The sequence below is a fragment of the Aythya fuligula genome, chromosome 6, assembly GCF_009819795.1.
Source record: "Aythya fuligula isolate bAytFul2 chromosome 6, bAytFul2.pri, whole genome shotgun sequence".
In the NCBI taxonomy this organism is placed as follows: Eukaryota; Metazoa; Chordata; class Aves; order Anseriformes; family Anatidae; genus Aythya; species Aythya fuligula.
This window is the reverse complement of record NC_045564.1, coordinates 358,546-385,277: the sequence shown is the minus strand read 5'-3', so window position 1 is coordinate 385,277 and position 26,732 is coordinate 358,546. Positions and strand designations below refer to the sequence as shown.

General features: G+C 38.4%; 2 protein-coding genes across 5 annotated transcripts in view; one reads left to right on the top strand and one right to left on the bottom strand.

Annotated features, from left to right (window-relative positions):
• The window catches only part of SPATS2L (spermatogenesis associated serine rich 2 like), an 82,635-nt gene extending 68,419 nt beyond the window's left edge, over positions 1-14,216 (top strand). For all 4 annotated transcript variants that reach the window (XM_032189870.1, XM_032189867.1, XM_032189869.1 and 1 more), the window contains 5 exons: positions 4,421-4,479; positions 8,788-8,897; positions 9,426-9,528; positions 11,764-11,984; positions 12,865-14,216. In XM_032189870.1, the coding sequence (XP_032045761.1) occupies positions 4,421-4,479; positions 8,788-8,897; positions 9,426-9,528; positions 11,764-11,984; positions 12,865-13,263 (892 nt within the window). In that variant the 3' untranslated portion in view covers positions 13,264-14,216. The remainder of the gene's footprint in view (positions 1-4,420; positions 4,480-8,787; positions 8,898-9,425; positions 9,529-11,763; positions 11,985-12,864) is intronic.
• Positions 14,217-20,878: 6,662 nt separating this feature from the next.
• Positions 20,879-25,384, bottom strand: KCTD18 (potassium channel tetramerization domain containing 18). The gene is given in 3 exon segments (XM_032189953.1): positions 20,879-21,407; positions 24,390-24,643; positions 25,379-25,384. Coding segments are annotated over 3 exon segments (789 nt in total).
• Between the last annotated feature and the right edge of the window lie 1,348 nt (positions 25,385-26,732).

Here is a 26,732-nt window from a genome sequence, read left to right as displayed (position 1 = left end):
ACTCATTTAAAAGAACATATTTGTACCTGTGATAACTCAGTGCTGGATGATGAGCAATACTGCCAGTGCTCATAGTTGGAGAGCTGAGTGAACATAGGCATCCCCTTACTGGGATTCCTACTTGGTAAACTGGAAAGATAATAGTTTATTTTTCCTGTAGTCCAGATTCAGTGGCACTAGATGCAGAGCTGCCTTTGTTAGTGACATGATAGTTATTGTATGGCAGATGCCTGGAAAAGCCAGGACTGCTATTGCTTTACACTACTGAGCAGAGTTCCTGTGCTGCTTCTCTCTGCATTTCCAGGCAGTCCTCATTAGCTTTCTGTCTACATGTGTACTGGGTCTGGCTGGGATGTTATCTTTCCCTGCAGTAGCCCATACAGTGCTGTGCTCTGCACTTGTAGCTAGAACAGCAGTGGTATCCCACCAGTGTTGTGTCTGCTGCTGAGCAGTGCTTGTGCAGCATCAGGACTCTCTCTAACCCTCCTAGGGGGGTGGGCAAAAAAGTGAGAAGAGAAACATCACCAGGGCAGCTGACCTAAACCAACCAAAGGGATGTTCCATACCATATGATGTCACACTCAGCAATAAAAGGTGGAAACTGGAAGAAGGGAGGGATGGGCTCTCGTGAAAACGTTGGGCCTCCTCCCGAACACCAGCGATGTGCGTTGAGGCCCTGCTTCAACGACATGGTCAAGCATCGCTCATTTGTGGCAAGTAGAGAGTAATTTCTTTTCTCTGCACTTCCACATAGCCGTTACTTGTTTTGTTTGTTTTCCTCCCTTATTTCCTTTTCCCCTTCCCTTTTCCCTTTCCCTTTTTTCCCTTTAGTTAAATTGTTAATAATAATCTTTCCTTAATTATTATTATTATTATTTCACTTTAATTAAGTTATCTTTATCTCAACCTGTGAGTTGTTCTTTACTTTACTTCTTCCCCTCCTCATCTAAGGAGGGGGAGTGAGAGAGCAGTTGTGGTGTTTAGCTGCCTGGCACGATAAAACCACCACCATGTGTCTGCCAGCTGACTTTTTGTAGACCTTATGCCCCTAAAGAGCAGATTTTCAAATCTTCTTGCAGTTTGTTCTAATATTTTGTTTACCTGTCGGTCACATGATCCAGTCCATAACCTTGTTTAGTGCACAAAAAAAATGTTCTGTCAAAAGTTTAGGTTTCCTGGGGCCCAGTGTTTTTTTCAGGTACCTTCAAAGAGCAGCATTTCTGCTGAGGCTACCAAGCCTTGCCCATATTTCTAGAGGGCCTAGGAGGATCTAAGCAAGCAGCTCTGGTCTCAGGGTAGCTACTTGGCTGCATAGCTGCAGCACCAGGAGAGGAGACTGCTTGTTTGCTTCTTGCTGCCTCCAGCGGTTTGGAATTTCCACAAATACTCAGCTAGGGTAGAAGCAGGTGGATCTCATGAAAATGGAGGGAATTTCATGAAACGAGATGCGTAATTCCCCCTTCTTGCCCCTTTGTCCTTTACAGATACTTGCTTCATTCTCATATTTTTGCGAAGCTTGCAAAGGTGGATTTCAGAGCTTTCTAAAGTAGATTCTACTGTCTCAGTCTTTTTTAGTTTTGGAGGCCATGCAGATAGATCGTTAATTTTGTATGTTATTTTGAAAGAAAATCTTGACACACCTGTCCATCTTACAAAATATAAGACAGTGTCTTGAGCCTGTTTCAGGTGCAATATAAGGGAACTGCAGATCCCTGGATGCCAGGAGCAAAGATCACAGAATCATCTAGGTTGGAAGAGATCACAAGATCACAGAGTCCAACCTCTGACCTAATACTAAACAGTCCACCACTAAACCATATCCCTAAGTTCTACATCTAAATGTCTTTTAAAGACCTCCAGGGATGGTGACTCCACCACTTCCCTGGGCAGCCTGTTCCAATGCCTCAGAACCCTCTCAGTAAAGAAGTTCTTCCTAACATCCAACGTAAAACTCCTTGGCGCAACTTAAGCCCATTCCCCCTCGTCCTGTCACCAGGCACATGGGAGAATAGACCAATCCCTATCTCACTACAGCCTCCTTTAAGGTACCTATAGAGAGCAATAAGGTCGCCCATGAGTCTCGTTTTCTTCATGCTGAACAAGCCCAGCTCCCTTAGCTGTTCCTCGTAAGACTTGTTCTCCAGACCCCTCACCAGCTTGGTCGCCCTTCTCTTGAGTTGCTCAAGCACCTCGATGTCCTTCTTGTAGTGAGGGGCCCAAAACTGAGCACAGTACTCGAGGTGCGGCCTCACCAGAGCTGAGTACAGGGGGACAATCACTTCCCTAGCCGTGCTGGCCACACTGCTTCCTATGCAAGCCAGGAAGCTGTTGGCCTTCTTGGCCACCTGAGCACACTGCTGGCTCATGTTCAACCAACTATCAACCATCACTCCCAGGTCCTTCTCCGCCTGGCAGCTTTCCAACCACTCATCTCCCAGCCTGTAGCTCTGCTTGGGGTTATTGCGCCCCCAGTGCAGGACCCAGCACTTGGCCTTGTTGAACTTCATACACTTGGCCTCAGCCCATCAGTGCAGCCTATCCAGATCCTCCTGCAGAGCCTTCCTACCCTCAAGCAGATCGACACACTCCATTCACCACAACTCTTTGGGCCCGGCTATCCAGCCAGTTTCTAACCCAACGAAGCGTGCGCCAGTCCAAGCCAAGAGCAGACAGTTTCTTGAGGAGAATGTTGTGGGAGACGGTGTCAAAAGCCTTGCTGAAGTCAAGGTAGACCACATCCACAGCCTTTCCCTCATCCACCCAGCGTGTCACTTTATCATAGAAGATCAGGTTTGTCAAGCAGGACCTGCCTTTCATAAACCCATTCTGACTGGGCCTGATCGCCTGCTTGCCCTGCAAGTGCTGCATGATGACTCTCAAGATAATCTGCTTCATGAGCTTCCCTGGCACTGAGGTCAAACTGACAGGCCTATAGTTCCCCGGGTCTGCCCCCTGGCCCTTGTAGATGGGCATCATGTTTGCTAGCTGCCAATTGACTGGGACCTCCCCTGATAGCCAGGACTGCTGAGAAGAGGCCTGTGAGCAATAAGGTTGGTGTTATAACCTGAGCAAAGAGAAAGTTTCATCCTCATCCACAGCTCTTCAAAAGCCTAGAGCCTGCTTTAAAACCCATAGACTACTTAATTTTCTCTCAATCTTCCCATTCTCTCACCTACCTGAATGTGTTCAGCTCGTACCTCAACCCTCATCTCACTGATCCTCAGAAGCCCTCTGTGTTCACAAGTGCACACTGTGCCATCTTGAAGTTCAGATTAGATGCTGCAGGGTGTGTGGTATAGCAATGTTGTGTGTGATTTAGGGTGCTGAGAAATCTTGAGCCAGCTCTACTTGCCATGCTCATGTCAGATTTTGGTATGTCATATTCTGGAGATACAGTGCAGTTTGTCTCAGAAACCAAGCCAAATTTCCTGTGGCTGTTTTTAGGTCCTGGTGTCTTCCACTGGGTACAAAAGCTTGTTGAGAACTCCACTCTTCCCTCGAGTGCGTGCCTAGATTTACTCGTGATGTTTGACTGGCTTTTTGCAGTTTCTCCCTAGCTGCTTGAGTTCACTTACATAAAAAGCACCATTAACATTGGTGGTGTTTATTAAATGTGAATATGAGTAAGAATAATCCTGTGAGGGGAAGCTGGAGTGGTGTACCAGAGCATTGCCCACTGGAGAGCATTCTGCAGTTTTGTTATTTCACTGAATAATGTTGCTGGCTTGGTGATATGAACGTTTTACCAGACCCCCTATCTGCCCTCAGTAGATCCGCCTGATCAATTTGCACTTCGATAAAAACTTTGATCAGTTTGCTGTCAGGGATTGCACACCAGAGAGTTGTAAAAGGAGAAGCTTGTGAGATCTTCAGAAAGGTCCTGTGAAAGGGTAACTGATCCTTTCCAGACTTTGGTGGTTGAGTAAGCTGACCTCTCTCAAGGCTTATTCACTTTATTTTACCCTGACATATTTTGCAAGGATATCTCTATAGGAAGAGAAGGAGCTCTTTTTCCACATGGCTTTAATTCTGTTTTATTCTTAGTACAGCACTGAAAATGAAGTTGTATTAACTTGGGTAGCAAGCAACAGTGGTATATCTGGCTTAATTAGAAAAGAGACTGTTTAGTCATTTGAGAACTGCTGTGCCTAGGCAGTGAGGAAGAAGCATATCAGAATGACTTCCACATTTCTGCAGATAAATGGGCAGACCAGTGAAATGTTTGTTTAAATTAACACACACTGATTGTAACTAATTATATACTGAGTTTGCCTAGTTGTTTTGTAGTCTTCCATTTCTTTAAAATCTTACTAATTTCAAAACTGCCATAACTAGTATCTGAAAGCCTTTCTTTAGCTTTTGATTTTGGTGGAGATCTAGCATGGATTAAATTGCAGTTTTCTTTTTTTTCCTTTTTCAGCATCATAGACAAAGAAGTGTCATTAATGGCAGAAATTGATAAAGTTAAAGAAGAAGCCAGTAAGTACAAAGCGTGTCAGGGAACTTCTGGTATAGTCATGGAAAAAATTGTTTTGTTTGGCAGAAAATCTACATAATACGTCAATTCAGTTAGCAGTGTTCCTGTATCTTTCATTGTACACATATTCTTAGGTGTTTTGGTATAGTTTCTATCTGTAAGGATTATGCATCAAAGTTTCAGTATTATGAAATTAAGATAAACCAAAAGTTTGCATGAAGTTAGATTAAAAATATTTATTCATTCTGTTTACTTACCAGAGCTTTTGATCACATTTTCACCTCATTTCTATGGTTTGTTGAGTACTTTATTTTATTTTCTTATTTGATGTGTTTGCTTGCTTATATATATGAGTTAGAATGCTGGAAGTTACTGAGGAACAGGTTGTTCTGGCTTTGCATAGCTGTCATGAATTAGACCAAGAAAAATCAAAAAACAGATGTTTACTGGAATCTGTTTTCTTAATAATCTTTGGGAGTTTCTCTCATTTCAGTCTTTTGCGTCTCTGTTTCTTGCATAGGGTGTACATGTATGTGTGTGTATTGTGGGTTGGGAGAGGGGCAATTTGACGCATGCATCAGGATACCACAGTATCTGTCATATATCCCATCAGAGATATGGTATTTGTGGACCCATAGTCAATGGAATGTGTTTCAACAGAAATAAGTAAAGAAGTACAGAATAACCCAAGTATTGTTAGAATGATTCTTTGCCTGATAGATGAAATACCACTGCCATGCATGCATATAATCTTTCATTGATTTGTGAGATTAAGACTCTTCCAAGGGGGGGGGAGGTTCCAGATGCATGCAACATTCATGAATGCTTCATTTGCATTTAGAACTCTCCTTTAGTTCACAAACATATATTAGTTAGAGATTAAAAAAAAAGTCAATCCTCTGTTGCCAGTTAAGTCTCTTGCAGTTATATATGCATAGAGACTAAAAAGTATGAGTTGTTGCAGCAACAGTTGGCATTAGTTTGTTTTGAATTTTGTATGCTAACTTCTCTAATGCCAACATGCTGTAAATGTGGATTTGGAGTTCTGTGCTGTTCTGTGGAGGAGCTGTGAATGGAAACGTGTCAGTAGGTTTTTACCTGCGAAGGCTGACATAATTGGCTACAGGGCATGCCCAGGAAAACCAATGGAAAAACACCCACTGATGTCAGCAAACAGAAATCCAAGCCCTAACTGCATAAACAATATTTTGAAAATTCACAGTCCAGGGGTGATGGTATATTAAGGCCAATTCATTAGTCTTGCTGGGGAGAATAGTCATTTTTTTTTTGAAAGTAAAGCTTATTCTTATTTACAGTCATGCTAAGTGCTGTATTCACGCACGGCAGGTTCAACTTCCCTACTTTTGTACTAACTCCACATATGACATTAGGTGTTCTCCTTGCCTGTCTTTTAACTGTGTTATTTCTGCTGTCTCTCAACCCTGTTGTAGGCCTGTAGGCCTTCAAAACTTGAGGTAGGAAGTTGTTGTAGGACTATAACATGCTAACCAAGATTTACATTATTATTTATTTTCATATCTCTTTGCTGCAATGGAGGACTATTTTAATGTGGGTAATCTTCCTCTTACTGTTAATACTGAGAAAACTTACAAAATGATCATTTCCCTGCTCGACCTCCTGGGCAACGCCCACTCCTACTGGCCCCACCTTCCCAGGTGTCCTTAAATAACAGATTTGAGGTCCTGGATCTTGAGAGAGTTGAGGTGGAAAATGTACCCAGGAGGATGCCTAGGGTGAAGAAGTTGACTCCACGCCTCAGGACTGCCTGCACCAACAAAGAAAGAAGGGTGATTGTTGTGGGAGACTCTCTTCTCAGGGGAACAGAGGGCCCTCTTTGTCGGCCTGACCCTACCCGTAGGGAAGTCTGCTGCCTCCCTGGGGCCAGGGTCAGGGATGTTGCCAGAAAGCTTCCCAACCTGGTTCGCCCCTCTATTATCCTCTTTTGATAGTCCAGGCTGGCAGTGATGACATTGAAGAAAGAAGTCTCAAGGCTATCAGACAGGACTTTAGGAGGCTGGGACGATTAGTGGAGGGAGCAGGAGTACAGGTGGTGTTTTTGTCTATTCCTACAGTGGCAGGGAGGGGTACAGACAGGACACGGAAAGTCCACCTGATAAACACGTGGCTCAGAGGCTGGTGCCAACACAGAAATTTTGTTTTTTTTTGACCATGGGGCGCTTTACTCGGCGCCCAGCCTGATGGCTGCAGACAGGTCCCACCTATCTCTAAGGGGAAAACGGATCCTAGCCCAGGAGCTGGCAGGGCTCATTGGCAGGGCTTTAAGCTAGGTTAGAAGGGGGACAGGGCTGAAACAAGGCTTGTTGGAGGTGTGCCAGGGGGAACAATGGCAAGGCCGGGGGATAAGGCAATGGCCCAATTGAAGTGTATCTACACTAATGCACACAGCATGGGCAACAAACAAGAGGGATCTGGAAGCCATCATGCAGCAGGCAGGCTACAACTTGGTTGCCATCACGGAAATGTGGTGGGACCACTCTCATGACTAGAGTGCTGCAACGTCTGGCTATAAGCTCTTCAGAAGGGACAGGCAGCACAGCAAGGGTGGTGGTGTGGCGCCTCACTATAAGAAAGACATAGAGGTGCTCGAGAGAGTCCAGAGAAGGGCGACAAAGCTGGTGAGGGGTGTGTAGAACAAGTCTTACAAGGAGCAGCTGAGGGAGCTGGGGTTGTTCAGCCTGGAGAAGAGTAGGCTCAGGGGCAACCTTAAGGAGGTCTTAAAAGACCTCCTCAACCCTGGAGGTCTTTAAAAGACGTTTAGATGTAGAGCTTAGTGATATGGTTTAGTGGAGGACTGTTTAGTGTTAGGTCAGAGGTTGGACTAGGTGATCTTGGAGGTCTCTTCCAACCTAGACATTTCTGTGATTCTGTGTGATTCTGTGATTTCTGGATACTTGGCTGGCATCTCATGCTGAGATTTAATCTGATAAAAGTTTCTCAGACTTGTAAACCATGTTCCACAAAAAGGAATTGAAAAGGTCAGTTAGAGAAACATAAACGCCTGTCATTAGGATAAGTAGGTAATATAGGCACAGGTTAACCAACAGGTCTGAGGAAACTCTAGCCACCCCTTCACTTTCTGTAAACCCTGCCCTGTGCAACACACACTCTTCTATTGCAGCATGGTTGCTCCCATACAGCTGTACAGACACCACTCTCCCCTGCATTTGCTGAACTATGCTGTACTTTCAAAAGAAGCTCCCATGCAATTAAATATAGTGGGTTGAGAAATAAATTCTGAAATACCATTAATTCTCTCCTTAAAAAGGAAAAAAAAAAAAAAAAAAGGCATTATAAAGTATGAGCTGGTTAAGAGACTTGTAAGGACCACTCCGGAATTCTGTGGCAAAGGAAGGAAGTCAAAGAAGCCCAAGTCTCAACATCAGTAATGAAATCAGTGGCCTTATGAAGCTTTACAGCAGCAGCCACCCCCTTACCATGATTATTCGCATAAGCTCTAGACAAAAGACTATGATTACTTATTGTTTTACATTTAGACACTGTCTTTCTTCTCTGCCATAAGTGATGATCCCACCAGACAATCAATCATTCGTTCCTTTTACATTAAATCACCATGTAGGTAGCGGTATTTGCATATAGTTAATTTTCTACCAAAACTGTAATATATCACATCATCCTGAATGTAAATGGACTGTGATTTTGTGACTCACAGTTAATCTTTTCTTTTTAAATGTAGCTATTCACCACTTCCTTATAAGAAGCATATGAGATGGGCAGTATTGAATAGTTATTTTTTAATTAGGACTGGTGGCCTTTGTAATAGTGCTTTGACCTAGAAATGGCAATTGTGTATATTCTGTACTTGAAAGTAAAATTGCAGTGCCTGTGATTTAAACATAAACCATATACGAACAGATTTTTTTCAGGGGAGCTAAAAAGCCCCTGTATTCATAAAATGCAGCATGTCTTCAGAAATAGGCTGCTGTGTCAGCAAATGTACTGCTTCTTTCTGTGTCTAAATGAAAGGCTTCCTGAATTTGTACTTAAGGCAGTGGAAAATTGAAAACAACGTGTTGCTGCCCCTGTTTATCTAAACATTACCTTTTACTTTGTGATAGATATCCTATTTTGAGATCATTTCAACATTAGGCAGTTTGGTTAAATAAACTGCACAAGCAGCATCATATTCTGTTTAGTTCAAATGTGGTTTGTGTGTTTGCCTCATGATGTAGTGTTAATGCCAAAAAAGAAATGAATTACAGACCAATTTAGCATCCTAGCAATAATTATTGACTATTGGTATTTGGTAGTGGAAATTCTGACTGCTCGGCAGAAGAAAGCTGAAGAGCTGAAGAGACTGACGGACCTAGCCAGTCAGATGGCTGAAGCACAACTGTCTGAACTCAGGGCCGAAATTAAGGTCAGGAATTTGCTTCTGTTTGGTTATGTTAGCTGTTTGTGCAAATGTGAAGAAAGCACTGTATTGTTAAAATGCCCAGTCTGCTCCTACCTACCTACTATGAACCAAAGGGTAACTAGCTTTCTGGGGGGAAAACATACCTTCTTGAAGCATTAAAGGACATCTGAGCAGTCTGCATATGCTGTCAGAGAAGTGTAAGCTATCCCCTTCACAAGTAGAGCTCTTTGTGTATCATTTATCAGACCCGGTTAACAAGTAAACCCGATAGCTTCAGGTTCAGTGATCAAATGAAATGACCCACTTCCCACATGCGGGACTACTCCACTCATCACCGGGCTGTGAGAATTGTCATTTGGTAAGGATGTGAAAATGTTTGGTTCTGCATAAAGATCCTGTGTACAGGACAATGTCGAGAGATTGCTGAGCCTTAATGTGATCTTAAGATGAGTATCGATTGTTTTTTTATACCATCCATATGGTCTTTTGATCAGAATGCAAATTGCTGTTAACCTGCCTGTATTTTTGCAGCACTTTGTAAGTGAACGGAAATATGATGAAGAGCTGGGTAGGTCTGCACGATTTTCCTGTGATACAGAACAACTGAAGACCCAGATTCAGCTCTGTGGAGAGAGTAAGTGCCGGTGATACATCACACCCAAGTTCTCAGAATGTCATGTCCCACATACCTATCCAGGAAATGCTGGTCAGAAATAATGGCATCTGTAATGCCAGCACACGTGTGTGTAGTAACTCTGATGGAATGGTATGCAGCAGTCTTACTGAATATACACTGGGCACTTTTACAGTATGCAATATACTAAGCTCACTGTACATGTGTTGAACAAACCATCTGCACAGTTGCTGTCTTTGTCAGAGATTTACCAATATTACTGAGGTGAGTTGGAGTTTTCCATCTAAAAAGCAATTCAGCTGTAGGGAGCTTTCAAATTTGGTAGTTACTTATGATTAACTAATAAATTGGAGGCTTCTCTGTGTGACCACAGTATTATGAGACCAATTCACATATCTCCTGCTAAGGAGCAAGTTCCCAACTTTATAGCCATATTTATTGGGTTTTCCAGGAGCCAAATATTACTCTTTGGAAACCACCTCCTGTTCTGCTTGGAAATTCATGTTCGTTTTCTGCTCCAAATATCATGTTCCTGCTGTAAAATGAGAAATAAGCTATCTCACATCTTTGCCTTTGAAGAAGACACCTATTGAGAGAAATATTTGATGTTAGCATAAGTGAGTAGGAGCCTTTAAAAAACAAACAAAAAACAAAAGCAAACAAAAAGGATGGTTCTCAGTTGCTAAAATTATTGTCCTAAAAGTAGAAAAATAGAAGTACCTATTAGATAAAAAATCAGGTGTCTCACAGAAAATGCTCTTTCTAGTTTGCGTCATCTGTGCTAGAGGGGAACAAGGAAATTCTGTAATCAGAAAAATCAAAACAGCAAATTAAAGTTGAGAGCTGTATTTACATCAATAGCCTCAGAATCCTTTTTGAGACTACCCAGGAGCCATTACACAGAAGCAGACATCTTGAATTGCTTGTGGAAATGCAGAGAGGCAGGAGTAAAGGATTTGTTTGGTGCACTTCGCATCTAGATATGGAATTGTTTAAGAAATCCTTGTGTCTCAAAATACTAAGTAGGGAGCAGAAATATGAGATGAGCAATAGTGATTTCTGATAGTGCTGACTGTACTGTGGTCTATATATTGGGGATTAGTGCATTGCATTCAGTTCATTTGATAGATAACCATGGTAAACATGTCTACCATGGTAGACAAACATTGTTAACCACTTCTTTAGAAAGAGCAACAGCCACTAGATTATTTTTTTTCTTCTTAAAAATATTTAGGCATACTAAGGAAGTTTTTATGGCTATTACCTGTGTTGCAGCTAGTATGTATGTAGCCTGCAAGCTCCAGGGTCTTCAGCTTTCCATGATCAGTGAATGGTCTGGAATCAAATTAGTGCATGGTGTCTACAGGCACAACTTCCTTTGACCTCAAACAGTAGAGAGTTACTGGCATACCACTTGCTTCCTTCCAATGTTTCTTCATTTAGGAGGAATAATGATCCAATTAGGAGCATTACTGATAGAACAGCAGTGTGAGGGGCAGTCCAGCAGCATGTGGGTTCAGCCCAACTGGTTAAAATTTGCAAGCAAACCAATAGCTGCCAGGAATTTTGAAGAGTTTTCTTGGATAACCAAAGGTGTGGGTTGGCAGTCAGTGGGGCTTTCATACTCATCGTTGACAAAAAAAAAATATAAAAATTGCTGAAGTACATACACCTTCATATAAAGCACATCCATAACAGTTACGTGATTTGTATTTGAGCTGAAAATACTTAGTAGGATAGGCAATGGGTCCATTTTAACTGTTGGTTTCATGGGCTTTGAGACAACTCTGATCTTTGCACAATACATTTTTAAACAGTGCTAAAATAATAGACTGTCTTCTAAGCCCTCTGGTATAGTCACAAGCTAGTCTGTTCTAACTACCAAGGTAGCTCCCGAGACCCTATTTTTTATTTGTGGTCAACCTTTAGGCAGGTGCCCTGAGGAAAATGGTTCCTCATATTTACAGTACAAACAGAATTGTTCTAGTTTTAGTGTGGTTCTACTATACCAGCTTTTTTGTCTCCATAACCCCTTAATGAGGCAGTTTCAAAGAAGTAAAACAGTATGATCTAATTCTTACCCTAGTTATCTCACTTACTTCATTATCTAAAGTAAGGCTAGAATGATGCTACAAAAAGTAACTGTAAGCAGGATGAGAATACAGCATTATGTTTAGATGTTGATTATTTAACTGGTAATACAGAATACTTTTTTTTTTTTTTTAATTTTTACAGTTTCTCACCCAAAGAACAATTATTCCTCAAGAACACCATGTAGTTCAGTGCTGTCTTCAGTGACCTCACATGCAACAACGGGCAAGCAAAATACACACACTCGAAAGTCCTCTAGTAATGCCAAGAACTCTGATAACAAAACACCCAACACTAAAGTACAAAGTCATCATTCTTCCAATCCTACAGAATCTTCTTCCCAAGGAATACCAACAAATAAGCAGGTAAGAAACCAGTTATGAACTAAGCTAGACGATGTCAAAAAAAATCAGATTAACAACTATTACTGGAAGTCATTAGTACAAAATCAAATACTGGTTTGTAGATCATATATTTAATTCATAATTTTCAAAAATATGCAAATGTGAGTATGTCTTTTCCGGATTCATTTTCAAGGTAGTATGAAGGTAGTTCATACAGTTCTTGTGCTGTTGTGCTTACTCAGGTAAAGCTACCACTAAAGCTGGTCTGAATTTTGTCTCATTTTTTTGGAGGCTTAAAAAGGTGCGTGAAGGGAAGTATAAGAGTAACACACAATGTCAGTGCACGTATGGAATCAACTGTCCTAGTAGCTATGCGAATAAAGTAATATATCCAGTTCCTACTACTGATCAAAACTTTCTCTGAGCAAGATATCACAATGGATATCTCTCCCAACATGTGGTTTCTTAACTTGACTGATTTACATGTTAATTTCTGTTTGTCTTGCAGTAGTTAGACAGTACTTCTCACTAGACAAGGTATTTTAGAAAAAAAAAAAAAAAAAAAGGAAAACAGTCAGTGACAATTTCTTTGATACCTCTTAGTTGCTGCTGTTGAGAAGTCAAGTACTTCATCTCTCTTTTCCATTTTTTCTTGAATCATGGCTGATTTTAATTTGGCATCTCTGGTGAACCTTCCACATATGTTTCCAGGCTACTCAGATGTAGTATGTTACTCGTAGTTCGGTCATTGTGTTGTTTCAAAATTGTTTTCCCTCTCTAGTTATACTGAGAATTTTATTCTGCAATTTCTGTTAATTCTGATTGCTGTATTTCTTGTCCTGTAGAAGATTGCAGATGATCTAACACTTATTTTCAATAATTTCAATTTCTTTCTGGGTAGAATGGGCCTTCTAGTCAGAGACGAAGATTCAACACACAGCACCAAAATATCCGTCTCAATGGATCTCTTAAGTCGCAAGGTGCCTGTAACGAGGCAGATCAAAATAATATAAAAAGTGGTTCCAGGTCTGAACACAGAAGACAGCAGCATAACAGCTTCAGACCTAAAAATAAAGGAGCTACGAAAAATCAAGAGCAGTCCGCAACTGCAAAGACCACAGAGAATCTGACACATTTGGAAAAGACACGACGGAAGCATCATACAGCAGACACCACAGATCACAGGCCTTTCCGAGGCAGCGTTGGCAGGATGTCACAATGCAATTTATGCCCAGCAAGGATGGAGGTTTCCGCTGATGCCACTGTTCTTTCGGTGCCAGCTGTGACTTTGGTGGCTTAAAATGTCACAGTGAAGGCAGGCAGAAAAATTTTAAGCTCTTCAATTTAGTTTCTTGCTCAAGATGCTTGTTGGTGAAGAAAATAAGTCAGAACATAGTCATTTTAAATCTGTTGCTGCTTAAAACTTGTTGGTATCTTTACTACTTACTAATTATTAAAATTATACTTCAAAGACTTTGCCCAATATGTTCACCGTTACTTTGTCATGACAGTACAGAATCTTACCAAAGCAGCATTTACTTCTTAGAAGAATAAAGTCCAGATTGGAAAAATAAATTGATGTCACAACAGCAAAAGACCTGTTGTAGATACGTGGTTATACCAGTCAACATTGGTTGTTTTTTTTTGAGCAGCCTGTGTTAGAAGGATGCCAGGATGGCTGTGTGCTGCGGTCTGCAATGAAATCAAATAATCTTACAGAATTTTTCTACAATCTCTATACACCTTTTTCTTTCTGTGCATGCATCTGTGTGCATGTATACACACACATACATGCACACTGTATACACACAGTATTGCTATATATGAAAAAATTTGAAAAAGCAGTACATTGGATTCTAGCTTATTATTCCATAAACTGACATCTTTAAATGTAGCTATAAATTGTATTAAATGTATTACATATTGGTATTTTCATTGACAAACTATTTTTATGAAAATGCTAATTTCATTCAAGTTTGGATTGTATATAGTCATGGCTATTCACATGCACAGCCCTTTTCTCCATACGTATCAGCCACTTTTCTATGACTAGTTGGATTTATTTTTTTGCACATGAAAAGTCACAGGTGTTCTAGACTTGAATCCAAATTATTTTTCTATATTTTTGCTGTAGGAACCATCTGTCCATAATGAGCTATGACTAATAAATTTGTTACAGCAATGTGCAGCAGAATCTGGAGGTACGTATTTAAGCAGATATTACATCTTTCTCAGTTTTCTATTAAAATAAAAATCTTAGTGTTAATGTTATGATTCTGTATTTCAGAAAACTTGTTTCTTCAAAAAAATTAAAATAAAATCTCCTTTCTAAAATATTCTGGTGTTTCCTGCCTTGCACTACCTAACCACTTATCATCTTATTCAAATTATGTTTGATTAATTCAACTGATAGCAGTTGTGGGAGGCTTTCAGTTTGAATTTGGATTGGAACAGGCTTTTGCTGTTAGCTAGATTCCAGTGCCACAAGTGCACAGAACAGCACCTTCCCATAAGAATAGAGTTGATCCTGGACAATTCTACATTAGAAGTTATTTAACATAGCAAGGTGTCGGAATCGAGACCCAGCATCAAGTGAACTAGAGGATCAGAATCAGAAAGGTGTAAAAGGGTCTATTTTCCTCTGAGGTCAGTAAGAGCAGGACACTTAAGCATCTTTAAAAGTTTATTCCTATGTTACTGTTTGTTATTGCTTTATGCCAGTTTCCTCTGCCTAATTTCTGTTAGCTGACTGCACACTTCCTTACTACTTTCACTTTTCCTGTGTAGCCCTCAAAAATAATCACAAAACAGAAAGCAAGCTGCATTGCTTATGGATAATTTTATTATTTCTCTTTATATCTGTATACTGTTTTTTCCATGTGAATACTGATAAACCTTGTTCTACAAAGAAAACAGCTCATCTTCATTTGGAATAGTCATAAGAGAAAAACAAATATTTGTAGGTAAACTCTGCCTTGCAAAAGAAAACTTCTTTTAATTACCTATCATGTTTTTAGTCTGAATGCTTTGAGTAAATGAAACTGAAATTCCAGAATCTGTGCTGTGCACACCCATCAGAAAAGTAACTTTATAATTTGTCTGCTGCTGTACAGCTTGATCTGTAACCTCACAGTGAGAGATGTAACGACAATTTCTGTACAGCTCTTAAACAGGAATCTTACTATATTGTGCTTACATCATTTGTGAAATGTATTTGTATCTCTTCTTGTACTCTATCCTAAAAGGAATCTGACATATCTATAATTACTTTTACTGCTTCCTCCATAACTTCTCCACTTAACAGGATTACTGAAAGTTACTTTATTCCATAAGTCAACATCCTCACAGGCAGCCTTCCACAAAATAATTGAAATTTGTGACATAAATAATCATACAACAGGATAACCTTGCACTCTTCAGCACCTCTAATGTTTGATGTGCTGGAGACTCAGTATATGACAGATCCAGGACTAACAGGTGAGAGACAGCATTTTTCATCAGACTATGAGGCAGGGGAAATTTAGGCTTGACGTCAGGAGGGGGTTCTTCACAGAGAGGGTGGTTGCACACTGGAACAGGCTCCCCAGGGAAGTGGTCACTGCACCGAGCCTGTCTGAATTTAAGAAGAGATTGGACTGTGCACTTAGTCACATGGTCTGAACTTTTGGGTAGACCTGTGTGGTGTCAAGAGTTGGACTTGATGATCTTTAAGGGTCCCTTCCAACTCAGGATATTCTATGATTCTATGATGCAAACATTTACTTGTTGAAGAGAGAGAAAAGTATGTAGTTGGTTAGGGTGGAGAGTGGGCTGGTTCTGGGAACTCTGCAGTCTTGATGCATCAAATATGCTTTAGTTTTACAGTACACATTTTAACTATGTTGCATGGCTGGGCTCTGAAACAGCTCTGTCAATGTTATTGCATTGTCTTCCTGTTCTTATGTCTCCGTGGCTGCAACTCTATTTGCCAGTTTTGAGGAGTGTCTTGCTGCTCGCCATACTCATAAGTAATTAATAAGTGGGTTTATCTTCCACAAAACTCTTGTAATCTTCAAAGTTTGTCTTAGTTATGTGTAGTCAAAGCCAATTATGTGATACTCCTTTTAATGTAATGGATTTTTACAGGGGTCAGTGAGAGAAGCAAGAGATGGATGACACTTGACCTTCAGACTTCTAGGCCAGCAAGCCTTTTTTAAATAAAAACAAATAAATAGATCCCCTACTTTGCAAAGTAAACAAAGTTTGTCATCAGCAAAATCATGGAATTCCAATTGCATTTTGTGTGCTCTTTTGAAATTGGAAACGTGTCCAAAAAGGCAGTATTTAAAAAAAGGCAGTATTTAAAAGCAGGTTTGATCTTTTTGTCTTTTATGTATGATTAAATTGAGACTAACACTAGAACTCAGCAAAATAAAAGACCAAATATGCACTTGAAAAACTAAAAAGAGAATGTAATTCAACATAGCCAGGTTAAACTAAGCCAAACTTAAACATTTTTTTGTTTGTTTTGTTTTGTTTTTTGTTTTTAATAACTTAATGTCGTTGAAAAAGTCACTCTAAAACTGAAACTAATAATTCTGGAAAGGAAAAATTAATCCTCCACTTTCTTGGACCCTGCTGTTACAAGAGACCACCTCATCTGAGTTTGTATGGATGGCAGTTCCTATAGTGGGTCTGTTTCACGGTGTAGAGACTGGGATGCATCAGGGTTTGATAAATAAGCTTTACACTTCACTTTCATACACTTGTGACTCCAGCAGAAAGACCATGGGCCATAGAGGTCCCATGCTTCAGTACCACTGCCAGTTACCCACCTCAACATGTAATAGAAATTTGCCAGAAACTTGAGATAATACAGCTATTTTAGTATGGCAAACAACTAAAACAAGCTGTAACAAAACATTCATGGATGTTGTACCAGAAATTAGAATGATTTAAAAGGTACGTACAGGAAAGGGGCAACTTAGAAAATGGCCAAGTTCTTGATGTAAACTGTGGGCATGCTATGCAGCTGATGACATGGCCTAGTGAATTTGCAAAGCAATTTCCAGCCAAGAGTGGTAAATTCTGGTATAAGCAGACAGATTTGGGGGGGGGGGGGGAGGGGGCAAAATAAAATACTGTAAGAAGAAATACCCCAAAAGCTCAGAAAAGAGCAAAGATCTGTAACATCAGCTGTGTTTCTACTTATGAATCTTTTGTTAAAAGCTGTTAGCCAAATTGAATCTAGATTTTTGTGGGGCTTTGCCATCGCAAAGTATTTACAGAGTTTTATTTCTAACCACACTTTGGCTCTTTAGCTCTAGCTAAGGAACAGGCAGCTTGACACTCAAGTTTCTGATAGCACAACTGCCTTCCTGTTTTTATCAGGTGAGAACTTCTTCATAGATTTAGAAGAATTAAGTAGATGAAGTCTTCTTACTCCTGGGTAGTATTGGTATGTCTTAGCCATAGTAAGATTTGTGCCATGTAATGTTTGTTATCTAAGCAATTTAATTAAAGTAGGTTTAGAAGAGTACTTTTCTGCTCTGGAAGAGCTGGCAGGCTAAATAAGTTTGAAAGAAAAAAAAGAGGTAGCTGCATTAGGAGCAGTACTGTTTGTGAAGTCAACACTGTCTTGAGAGAAATGTGAATTACTATTTACTAGTATTTATATATTTGAACTGTATTTTGTAGACAAGCATCCCTGAATTAACACTGAGTTCACAGAGGCTCGTTTAATTGTATTGTATTTAAATGGCCCTTTACCTGTGTACAAGCCTGATGAAAACTCTCCCTGAGCATGTGTTAACATGGGCCTAACACATGAAATATCTGCTTCCTTACTTCCAGTACAAATGAGTTCTTGGCACTCTGAGACACACAGAACTACATCTATTTGAAACACATCTTGGTGATAATAGGCCTTTTGCATCACAGTCTTACTCCCAGAGGAGTAATTTTCTAGAAATTAATTTGGAATGTGCTTTTTTTTTTCTTTTTCTTTTTAATCTCCTTCACTTATATCACAGATAATTTGGAAAGACAACGTGAAAGCGCGGACTAAACTGGAAGTTTAGACAGTGTTCATGAGAAAAAAAAAAAAGCATCAAAATACACTGGTGATGGAAATATCAGCCTTTAGAGCACAGCTAGTTGATTACTAGTTGAAACTAACTTTATGCATGTGGCCTCTTCAATAACGAGTGATAATTTCACAAAGATGCAAAGTAAGCCGTTGTCACACCAGTTAACAGTGTCTAATTTCAACTGTTAAAAAAAAAAAAAAAAAAAAAAAAAAAAAAAAAAAAAAAAAAAAAGATGGTACCTCTTTGGTTGAGTTGGACAAGTGAAACATTACCAAAACTGCAGACTTCCAATAAACTTGGGAATGTTTAAAAAAAAACATTTTTGAGGAATGTTTAACCTGCAGGAAACTCTCAGACTTGCAGAATTTCTGCTCTTTGTTCCAGGCCTCAAGAAACAGTCTGTTAGCCCATTTAAGGGATGACTAATCCTAAAACTGGCAAATTTCATTTATTTTGAGCTAATCCCCAGAGAGATTAAATGTGATTTAATTTATACAATTTAAAAGGTTTGGGATGTATGTAGACAAAGCTATTTTTATAGAGAAAGTCACCTTGAAGGGTAATTCTATTCAACTGTCATAAAACTGTTTAACATCAGTTACAATAAACTATTAGCAAACTTCATAGCGATTAAAAAAAGAAATAAAAATGAAAGTACTCGGGTGAGTTTAAATAAACATATTTAAAAAATCAAGTCCCCAAAAAAGTAAAAATATCTTGCTCTACCTCCTCACCACAGCCACTTTCATTCAGTGTTTCATCTACTCAAATTAAAGGGAGTGGTTTTTACTTTTTTCTAACCACAAGCCAGTATGTGTACAAAGATGACACTCATTGAAGCCCCTGTAATGCAAATAACATGAATGCTACATAAAAAATACTGTGCTACCAGAATGATTACACAAACACTGAGCTAGCGTAGACTCAGGAAGTCTGACAGGATTATTATTAAAACTTCCTTTTACACATGTAAAAGCCAGTACTTTTTGTGAGCTTTTGCATTATATTTACAGAAGCCTACAAATTCATCAGAAGTTGAAAAGGAAGGAAATCTTCTTTAGGAAGCATTGTAAAAAGACAAAGTTATATGGTAAAGGGCTCAGCTATTCAGTAAATAGTGAAATAAAAGACACATGCAAGACAGGTATTTAAAAACTGCCTTTCAGTCAGTTTTTTGTATTTCATCAATGATGAGTTGCACACTCAACAGATTGCAGTGTTAGTATCTTTCTGTAATTTTTTCTTTTTCTGGTCTTCAAGACAGGAAGAGCCTTGGGACTGTTGCTTTTTAGGTTCATTGTTTAAGGAAAAAAACAGTAGATTTTAAAGGTAAGCTGGTCTTGAATATATATATCTACGCCTATTTATACCAATCACAGAAAGTTACAGTACTGCTTTCTTTTACAGTAACTGTTGTACGTGGCAAAATGTCTCCTTAAAATTGTTAGTATATAAGAGTTTATTTTTCTTTTTTACTTTTGCAAATGAAATTTCAAGTCCTTATGGTTATGATGAAAAGCCTGGAACTGTGATTTATTCTAAATGACTGTAAAAATAAAACACTTAAATAACCCTCCCACAATTCTAATAGTCTCAGGAATTTTAAGAACATTTCATTTAGGCAATGTGATAGGACTTCTTAACGCTTAAGGCCAGCTGTATTTACTGTGTTTCAACAGCAGTACCAACAACAAAAACCCAACCGTAACAAACAAGGACACAAAACAAGGCAAGTTTGGAAAATTTAAACAGTGTTGGTTTAAACAACCAGAAGGACTTTTTAAAAAGAAGTGAGATAAATTCAGCTTTCCTTTGCTGAGTGAAACATACAGCAGCTCTTCACTTCAGTATCATTGGTCAAAATTGACCCTAGTACTAGTGAGGACAAGAAACCAGCATCTTCTTCATCCTGCTCGGGAGGAAGGAAGGATTCTTCTATCTTTCTTCAAACCAGAGCACATCTGTTAATACTGCTTTGCTGCACAGAAATTGAGATTGTCCCCTGCTCATTTAAAAGAACAAAGGAACACAAGCTGCAACTCAGCCCTGTAAGTTTCCCTGCAATTGTCGAAAATATATCCAACAGCAGTGTAATATAGAACACAATGGCTGCACCACTGCCTGCAGCAGCCTTGAACCAGTAGCAGATGACATCCCTGTAGGAAAGTAGTATGTGTAGTTTTCAGGTCTATGGAAAAACTGCCTTATTGCTCCCTAGCCATGCTCTTCCTTCACTGTATTTATGAATTTTCTCACTGGGTACAAGCAAAGAGGGTCCCTCTAATTGCTCTTAATAATAAAATGGTGACTTACCCTCACAAAAAGTACCAGTAATTGTGCATTCAACTTAAAAAATAAATCTTCGCAGTACTCAGTATCTTGCATACTAGTGACAAAATTGTATCTAGTAACTGGTACTCATGGTTATCTACTTTTCACCCAAGTCAAATATATGGATTAAGGAAATTATCTCTAGTTAATGTTACCTGTAGTTAAAGTTAATAAAGAGGTCATCTTTTATGCCTTGCACATACTCCCTTTTAAAAAAAAGTCAGTTGTACTAGTACAACCTGACAGAAATACAAATGTGAGATACCGTAATATTAAACATCACATGCTGTGTGTTTCTTAGCCTATGTTTCTTCCTCCCAACTTCTAAAAAATAATTTGACATAAAGCAGAAAATACAATTCTCTGCTCATGTAAAGCCATTTCTCTCTATGCCCTTGATTAACTTTTTCACCGTGATTTTCTACCAAATCTTTGAATACATGACAACATGAGATGATGAGCTCTTCTTTGACTAGATGATGCCAAGCTGTCCAGCCTATTGGGCTGAGTCAAACATTATCCATCCATTTTATCACTCTTAATATTCTCTGCTAATACAGCTGGTTCTTTCTTGTTTAGTACCATAGAAGTAGTAGGAATTCCAATAGCAGCATTGTCCTGTTCACTTGTTTTACTGGACACAGAAGACAATGACTGAGATGGTGTTGCAAGAAAAAGTGGAGTGCACTTCAGCTTTACTACACGGCTGCTCACAGGCTTTCTAGGCACTGTGATCTTCAAAGTCATTTGACATGGTGTTCCATAATCAGCACTCTGCCTTTCACAGGGCAACTGGGAATTGCTGGGCTCTGATGTGCATGTTGTAGATTCAGTTTCAGAAGCTACTTTGTGCAGCATCAAACTTTCACTATTGGGTCATTTAAGAGTTACTGCAGAATGTGAAGCATTGCAAGCAGCTACCTTTAATGAAGCTGAATTCTTAACTTTGATGTGTGTACTTGTTGAAGGACCTGAGAATCTAATTGGCTTGGGACCCACTTTACATGGTAAATAGTTTTCCTCTTTAGTGAAGTCAATTAGCCATCTGTAAAACAAAGGACTTAAATTGAAGAAACAAACTATATATTTTAGTTGTTATTCTTGTAACATCATTACAAAATAGACAATGTTCAAATCTGAAGTTCTATTCATTTTTGCTTGTTACAGTATCATTTATGGTTCTCAGCTGTTCATCACTGTAGTCAAGCTTGCCTTTGTGTCACTAGTACCAGCACTAATTTCTACCTGTGTAATACGACACATTAAAAATGGTAAAAGATACGGTACACAAACTGCTAAGTGAAAATAAATGAGAAAAAAAGCAGTAGTTACTGAAGAAAAATATTACAATAAAGTACAGTTTCTATCTGATAGGAAATTCACTAGACGTTAATCTGATAAGTTTTAAAATATCTACAAAAAAATTCAGAGCCAACTGCACAAGAACTGTAGATTTAGAGTTCTATGCTATGTAATTTGAGAAAAGAAGAAAGATACCCCTTCTTTCTTCCTCCTCCCTCTCTTTCCAATGTAAATTATGAATAATCAATCTTTCAAGAGAAAATGATAAGAAAAGCTACATAAGAAAACCTATGGAGTCTCACGACAACTCTAACTGGCATAAGTAGAAAGCAATTGTTAAGAAACTGTGAAGGCCATTAAAGAACAGAGTAAGGTATATTACAATAGCACTGATATTCTTTGGGGTACTTGTATTTTGGATTTTAAAAGATCTCTGAAATACTACAGGAATTCATACCCAAAAAGTAAACAGTATGAAAGAGTAATATTTCTTATAAAAGTGGTATATGGTGACCTTGTTCAAACAGAAAGCCTGCAAATAACTTAGTGCTTATAATGAGACTAAGGAGGTTTTCTTCAGAGCTCTAAGGTAAGAACTATACACATTAACCACTCTGTTTTTCTTAGACTTGTGGTTATACGAGGGTATGTAAGACAGAAGGTCACATTTCATCATGTGGCCATAGCGTTGCTTCATATCAACACGAATCAGATGAACACATTTCACAATTATGGATACAAATGCTAAATAACTAGTAACTGTACAAAATTTAACAGTGACAAACTCAGAGGTTCCACAAACTTTCTGGAAAGTATGACCTGACTGTGTAGAAAATACAATTAGAGGTAACAAAACCTAGAAAGTTAATAATATATTCTAATTGGTACCTGGAGCTTAGCAAGAATGCAGTTAACTTTACACTCCATAAGAAATGTGCCCATATTGTATTTAAATAGTTTATCTGTTTACCTAGCAAATATACTCAGTTATATATCAGCAATTCATACTGATATTTATCCTAGTCCATTTTTAAATTATTATTCAATATTTTATTTTAGAAGTGTTTCACCACCATATTTAAAGCATTTAAAATTTCAACCACAAGTTTATTTACCAAAGGATCAAATTAAAGAATGCATAACAAATAATTGCAGAACAACTACATTTCCCACTGTGCAGTTAGCTATGTTAAAATAGTCTGGTCTATTACTACTGTTTGATTTTAAGAATACCAAAATATGTATATGTTACTGCAGTTTAAGTTATTTAGGGCCATGGTCTCGTAATTCAGACTTTCCTCTAGCCACAAGTGAATGGCTTTAAAGCAAAGAAGCGTCTAAGTCATGTTGCATCTAGTTGTAGTAGGAATATAATAAATTTTGTTTGAAATTGTGTTACTCAGATTTCCTTCTACTTAGAATTTGATTCTTTTTGTTTAATTCTGATTTTATTTGAATGTCAGTTAAAGCTACAGTAAATATTTCACATTTCCTTTTTCTTAGCAACTCAGCATGTAACAGGTGCAGCAAAGGAAGAAAATACTATGCTGGGGCCAAGGATCCTATGTGCTCTTTGAACATGACTTTGCTACAGAAGTACCCAGAAGCCAGGTCAGAACAGGTGCTTGAATTTCTGGCCTGTAGGTCCTTACCAGAAAGATGAAGGAAATTATGTTCTTTAATATTTGGTGCCTAATTAATTAGTAAGCACACAAGTTACATCTTGACACTGAATTGTGATACAGACTGATAATTGCTGGATGTTAGACTTCCTCTAAAATAAGTGGAAATATATGTAATAGATTATTTCTGTGGAATAATGGTGTCTGTTTGAACTGTATCTTTAGAAAGGACATAATGTGTGTTGTCCCATACTCACTGGGAATGGTTCATACATAGCAACTGCAGCTTAAATGTATCCATCATTATCAAGTTGCAAAGTAATTTAAGTTACTAGACTCAACTCTACTAAGATCTTTCTCAGAGGTGGATGCGTAGATACTTCTGCTCTTAATATTTATTTAAGGTATTTAGGCTGTGAAACGTGGCAGTTTCAGGCTCTTCCCCATTTTGAGCAGCTGGCAATAAACTGGAGATTTTTAAATGTGACATGTTACAGTGTGGGAGTTCTTCAGCAAAGTTCAAAGGAAAGTATGACCACAGGTGGAATCACAACTTTTGATGTTTTAATTTAAGTTTATTGTCAGCAATTCTGACATAAATATCAACTGCAATCACATTAGTGATTGCTTCTTTAGGAGTTGGGACTATGGTGCAACTGAAGGAATGAAATGTCATGACTGGATCCACAGGAAAACAATACCTTCTGGAAAGCAAAAGGAAGTAAATTATATTAATGTAATTGTCTTTCTGTTCTTAAAGTTATATAAGTGTTTTGTTTTGTTTTTCTATAATGCTACTGATACTTATTGTTTGATTAATTTGATTTACTTCATAGCACATGGTAATGTTAGCACATGATAATCTTTTTCGTAATAATTACTGGATCACAGAACCTTAATTATTCTCAATGTTACAATGTATATACGACAACTTTTTGGTCGGTAAGTTTGCCACCTGCTCTTACTTCCGTGTATAGTTTTATTCGGCTGTCATTCAATGATTCCATTCTAAATAACTATAGCATTCAGGGGATAGGGGGTAAGACTGAGCACGGGTCAGCCTGCAGGCCGCCGTCCCGCTGCTTCCAGATGGGGCCGTTTACACTCCGTGGCGGTTGGGGGGCGCGAGCGGCTCGGCCAAACGGCTGTCCGCCAACGGGGGCTCGCGCAGCCGTTGGCGACCCCTGAGGCGAGGCGAGGCGGGAGCGGGCGCGCAGCCCCTCAGCGGCGAGGACGAGGGAGCCCCGAGAGGCGGCTGGCGGCGGGACCTGCCTCCTGTTGGAAGCGGTTTGCGGGGTCTTCTGGCCCGCGGATCTGTCTCTCTTGCTGTGTACTTATATGTGTAGTTTTTCTGATGCTGTTTGTTTAAAAGGTTGTGCTTAAAATTTTTCCTGGCAGTGGTGATTGTCAAGTGGTGGAACGTTTTTTTTTTTTTTTTTTAACTTGAGGGAATGGACAAAAGCAAAAATCTGTCATCCTTTTAAGTTGTCGTATTTGTTAGTTCGATTTTTTGCCACTGTGATAATGTGACTTAGATCTTGTGGAACGAATCATTAACTTGTTTGAATAAGTGAAGACTGAGGTGATTTTTCCTCAACTTTATAGATAATAAATCCTGATAAGAGATAACGCAACTTACTATTTAAATAGTATCACGTATCATTTGGGGGTTCCTCTTGACAACTTGCAGGTTGATCTTTATGATGGATAAACAAGCAACTGCTAAGTTATCTACCACTTCAGATGCTGTTAAAGGGTGTATGAAGAGGGATAGAACATCACAAACTGCAAAACTGAATGCTTCTTTGGCATCTAAAATCAAAACTAAATTATTAAGTAAGTCTTGTTAAAATAAAACTGAAGCCATTTTACTATATTTAAAGTGTATGACTTCAAAAGTAATAGTAATTGTATTTAACATGATTTGCTGAATCACTGCTGCTAAAAATGTATGTTGAGGATTTAAGGAGAGTCTGAAGGTTAAAACACGTGATTGTATGTTGATTATTTATCTAATTCTCTGAATATTTTCAGTGTTTGCTCTTTGGTGTGCTAGCATTTTGTAAAGAACACACTCAAGTGCATTTCTAACATCCATGTCCTATTTATCTCGGACATCTAAAAACTGTGGTGCCAAAAAGAGTAAGATCAATGACCTTGCATAGTTGAAATAGTATAGTACATAAAATTCCCATTTGCAAAATAGGATTTATATAAAATTCTTCATTGAGGCACTTATAGAATCAAGGAATACTATAAGTACTAATTGTGATTGTTGGGTTACAGGTCACAGAAGTAATAGCATAAGACAGTGAATAAAAGTAGCTGTAGCAGACTTCAAGCTAACCTTTCTCCTTTTGGTACTGTAAAACAGTATGGCCAGGCTTATCTCTGTCTTACTTCAGAGTTAAAACTAACTCTGTGTATACTATGAACATGAGACAAAATATTCATCTTGGTAATACGCTGCATCACTGGAAAAAAAGTTCTTAAAAGGTTCAGTAACAGACATGAGTAAGCAGGTTTTCATTAGGACAGCAGGTGGTGTATTTTTAACTTAAAGCTTTTTTTCTTGCTGAAACAAGTTTTTGCTCAAAATGTTTGAACTTTTTAATTGTAAAATTTTATATATATTTTTTAGAAAGCTGGAAATGTTGTCATGCCGGAAAAACTATCCATTTTAAAATCCTTTCTTTTTTTTTACTGTTGTGTCAAAATATATAGATAAAAATATTATTCTATAGTAATTATTCTAAGTATTATTCTATAGTACATAAAAAGAGGGTCTGGAACTGAAGCTGTTGAAAATGAAATTACCTGATTTTTTTTTCTAATATAGATAACTCATCAATGTTTAAAGTATCTTTAAAACAAAATAATAAAGCATTAGCTCTGGCTTTGAGTGTGGAGAGAGAAAGTTCTCGGAAACTGAAGAAGGAGAAGCTTTTTCTTCAGAAGGAAGTAGAAAAGCTGCAGCTTTATAATACCTTGCTTCATCGGAAACTAAGCTGTTTGGTAAACTACAAATAATATTTAATGATAGATCAGCTAAACCAAGCTTTCATCCTTTTTGGAAACGTATTGCTCCTTAAAATGGTGATTTGAAACATTTACATTTATGAAGTTGTGTCATCTCATAGCAATTCATTGTTTGTGTTTGATTTTTCTCTAATTTTTGTACTATTTTGTCAGTCGGTATATCTTTGTCCTTAGCTATTATAGTGTCAGCTTCACTTTTGTATTTAAAGCTATTGAAAATTAGTTTTAGCCCTTAAATGAGCTTGAAAATTACGGCATATGTATTTACCCTTATATCTTTTCTCTAAGAAAGGAATATGTTTAAAATGCTTTCTTTAAATTACTATTTCTTTTTGTATGCAGAATAAAACTCTTGTAGAAATAGAAGCATTTTTGAATGATAACCTTTTAGCTGCAATAGAAATAAG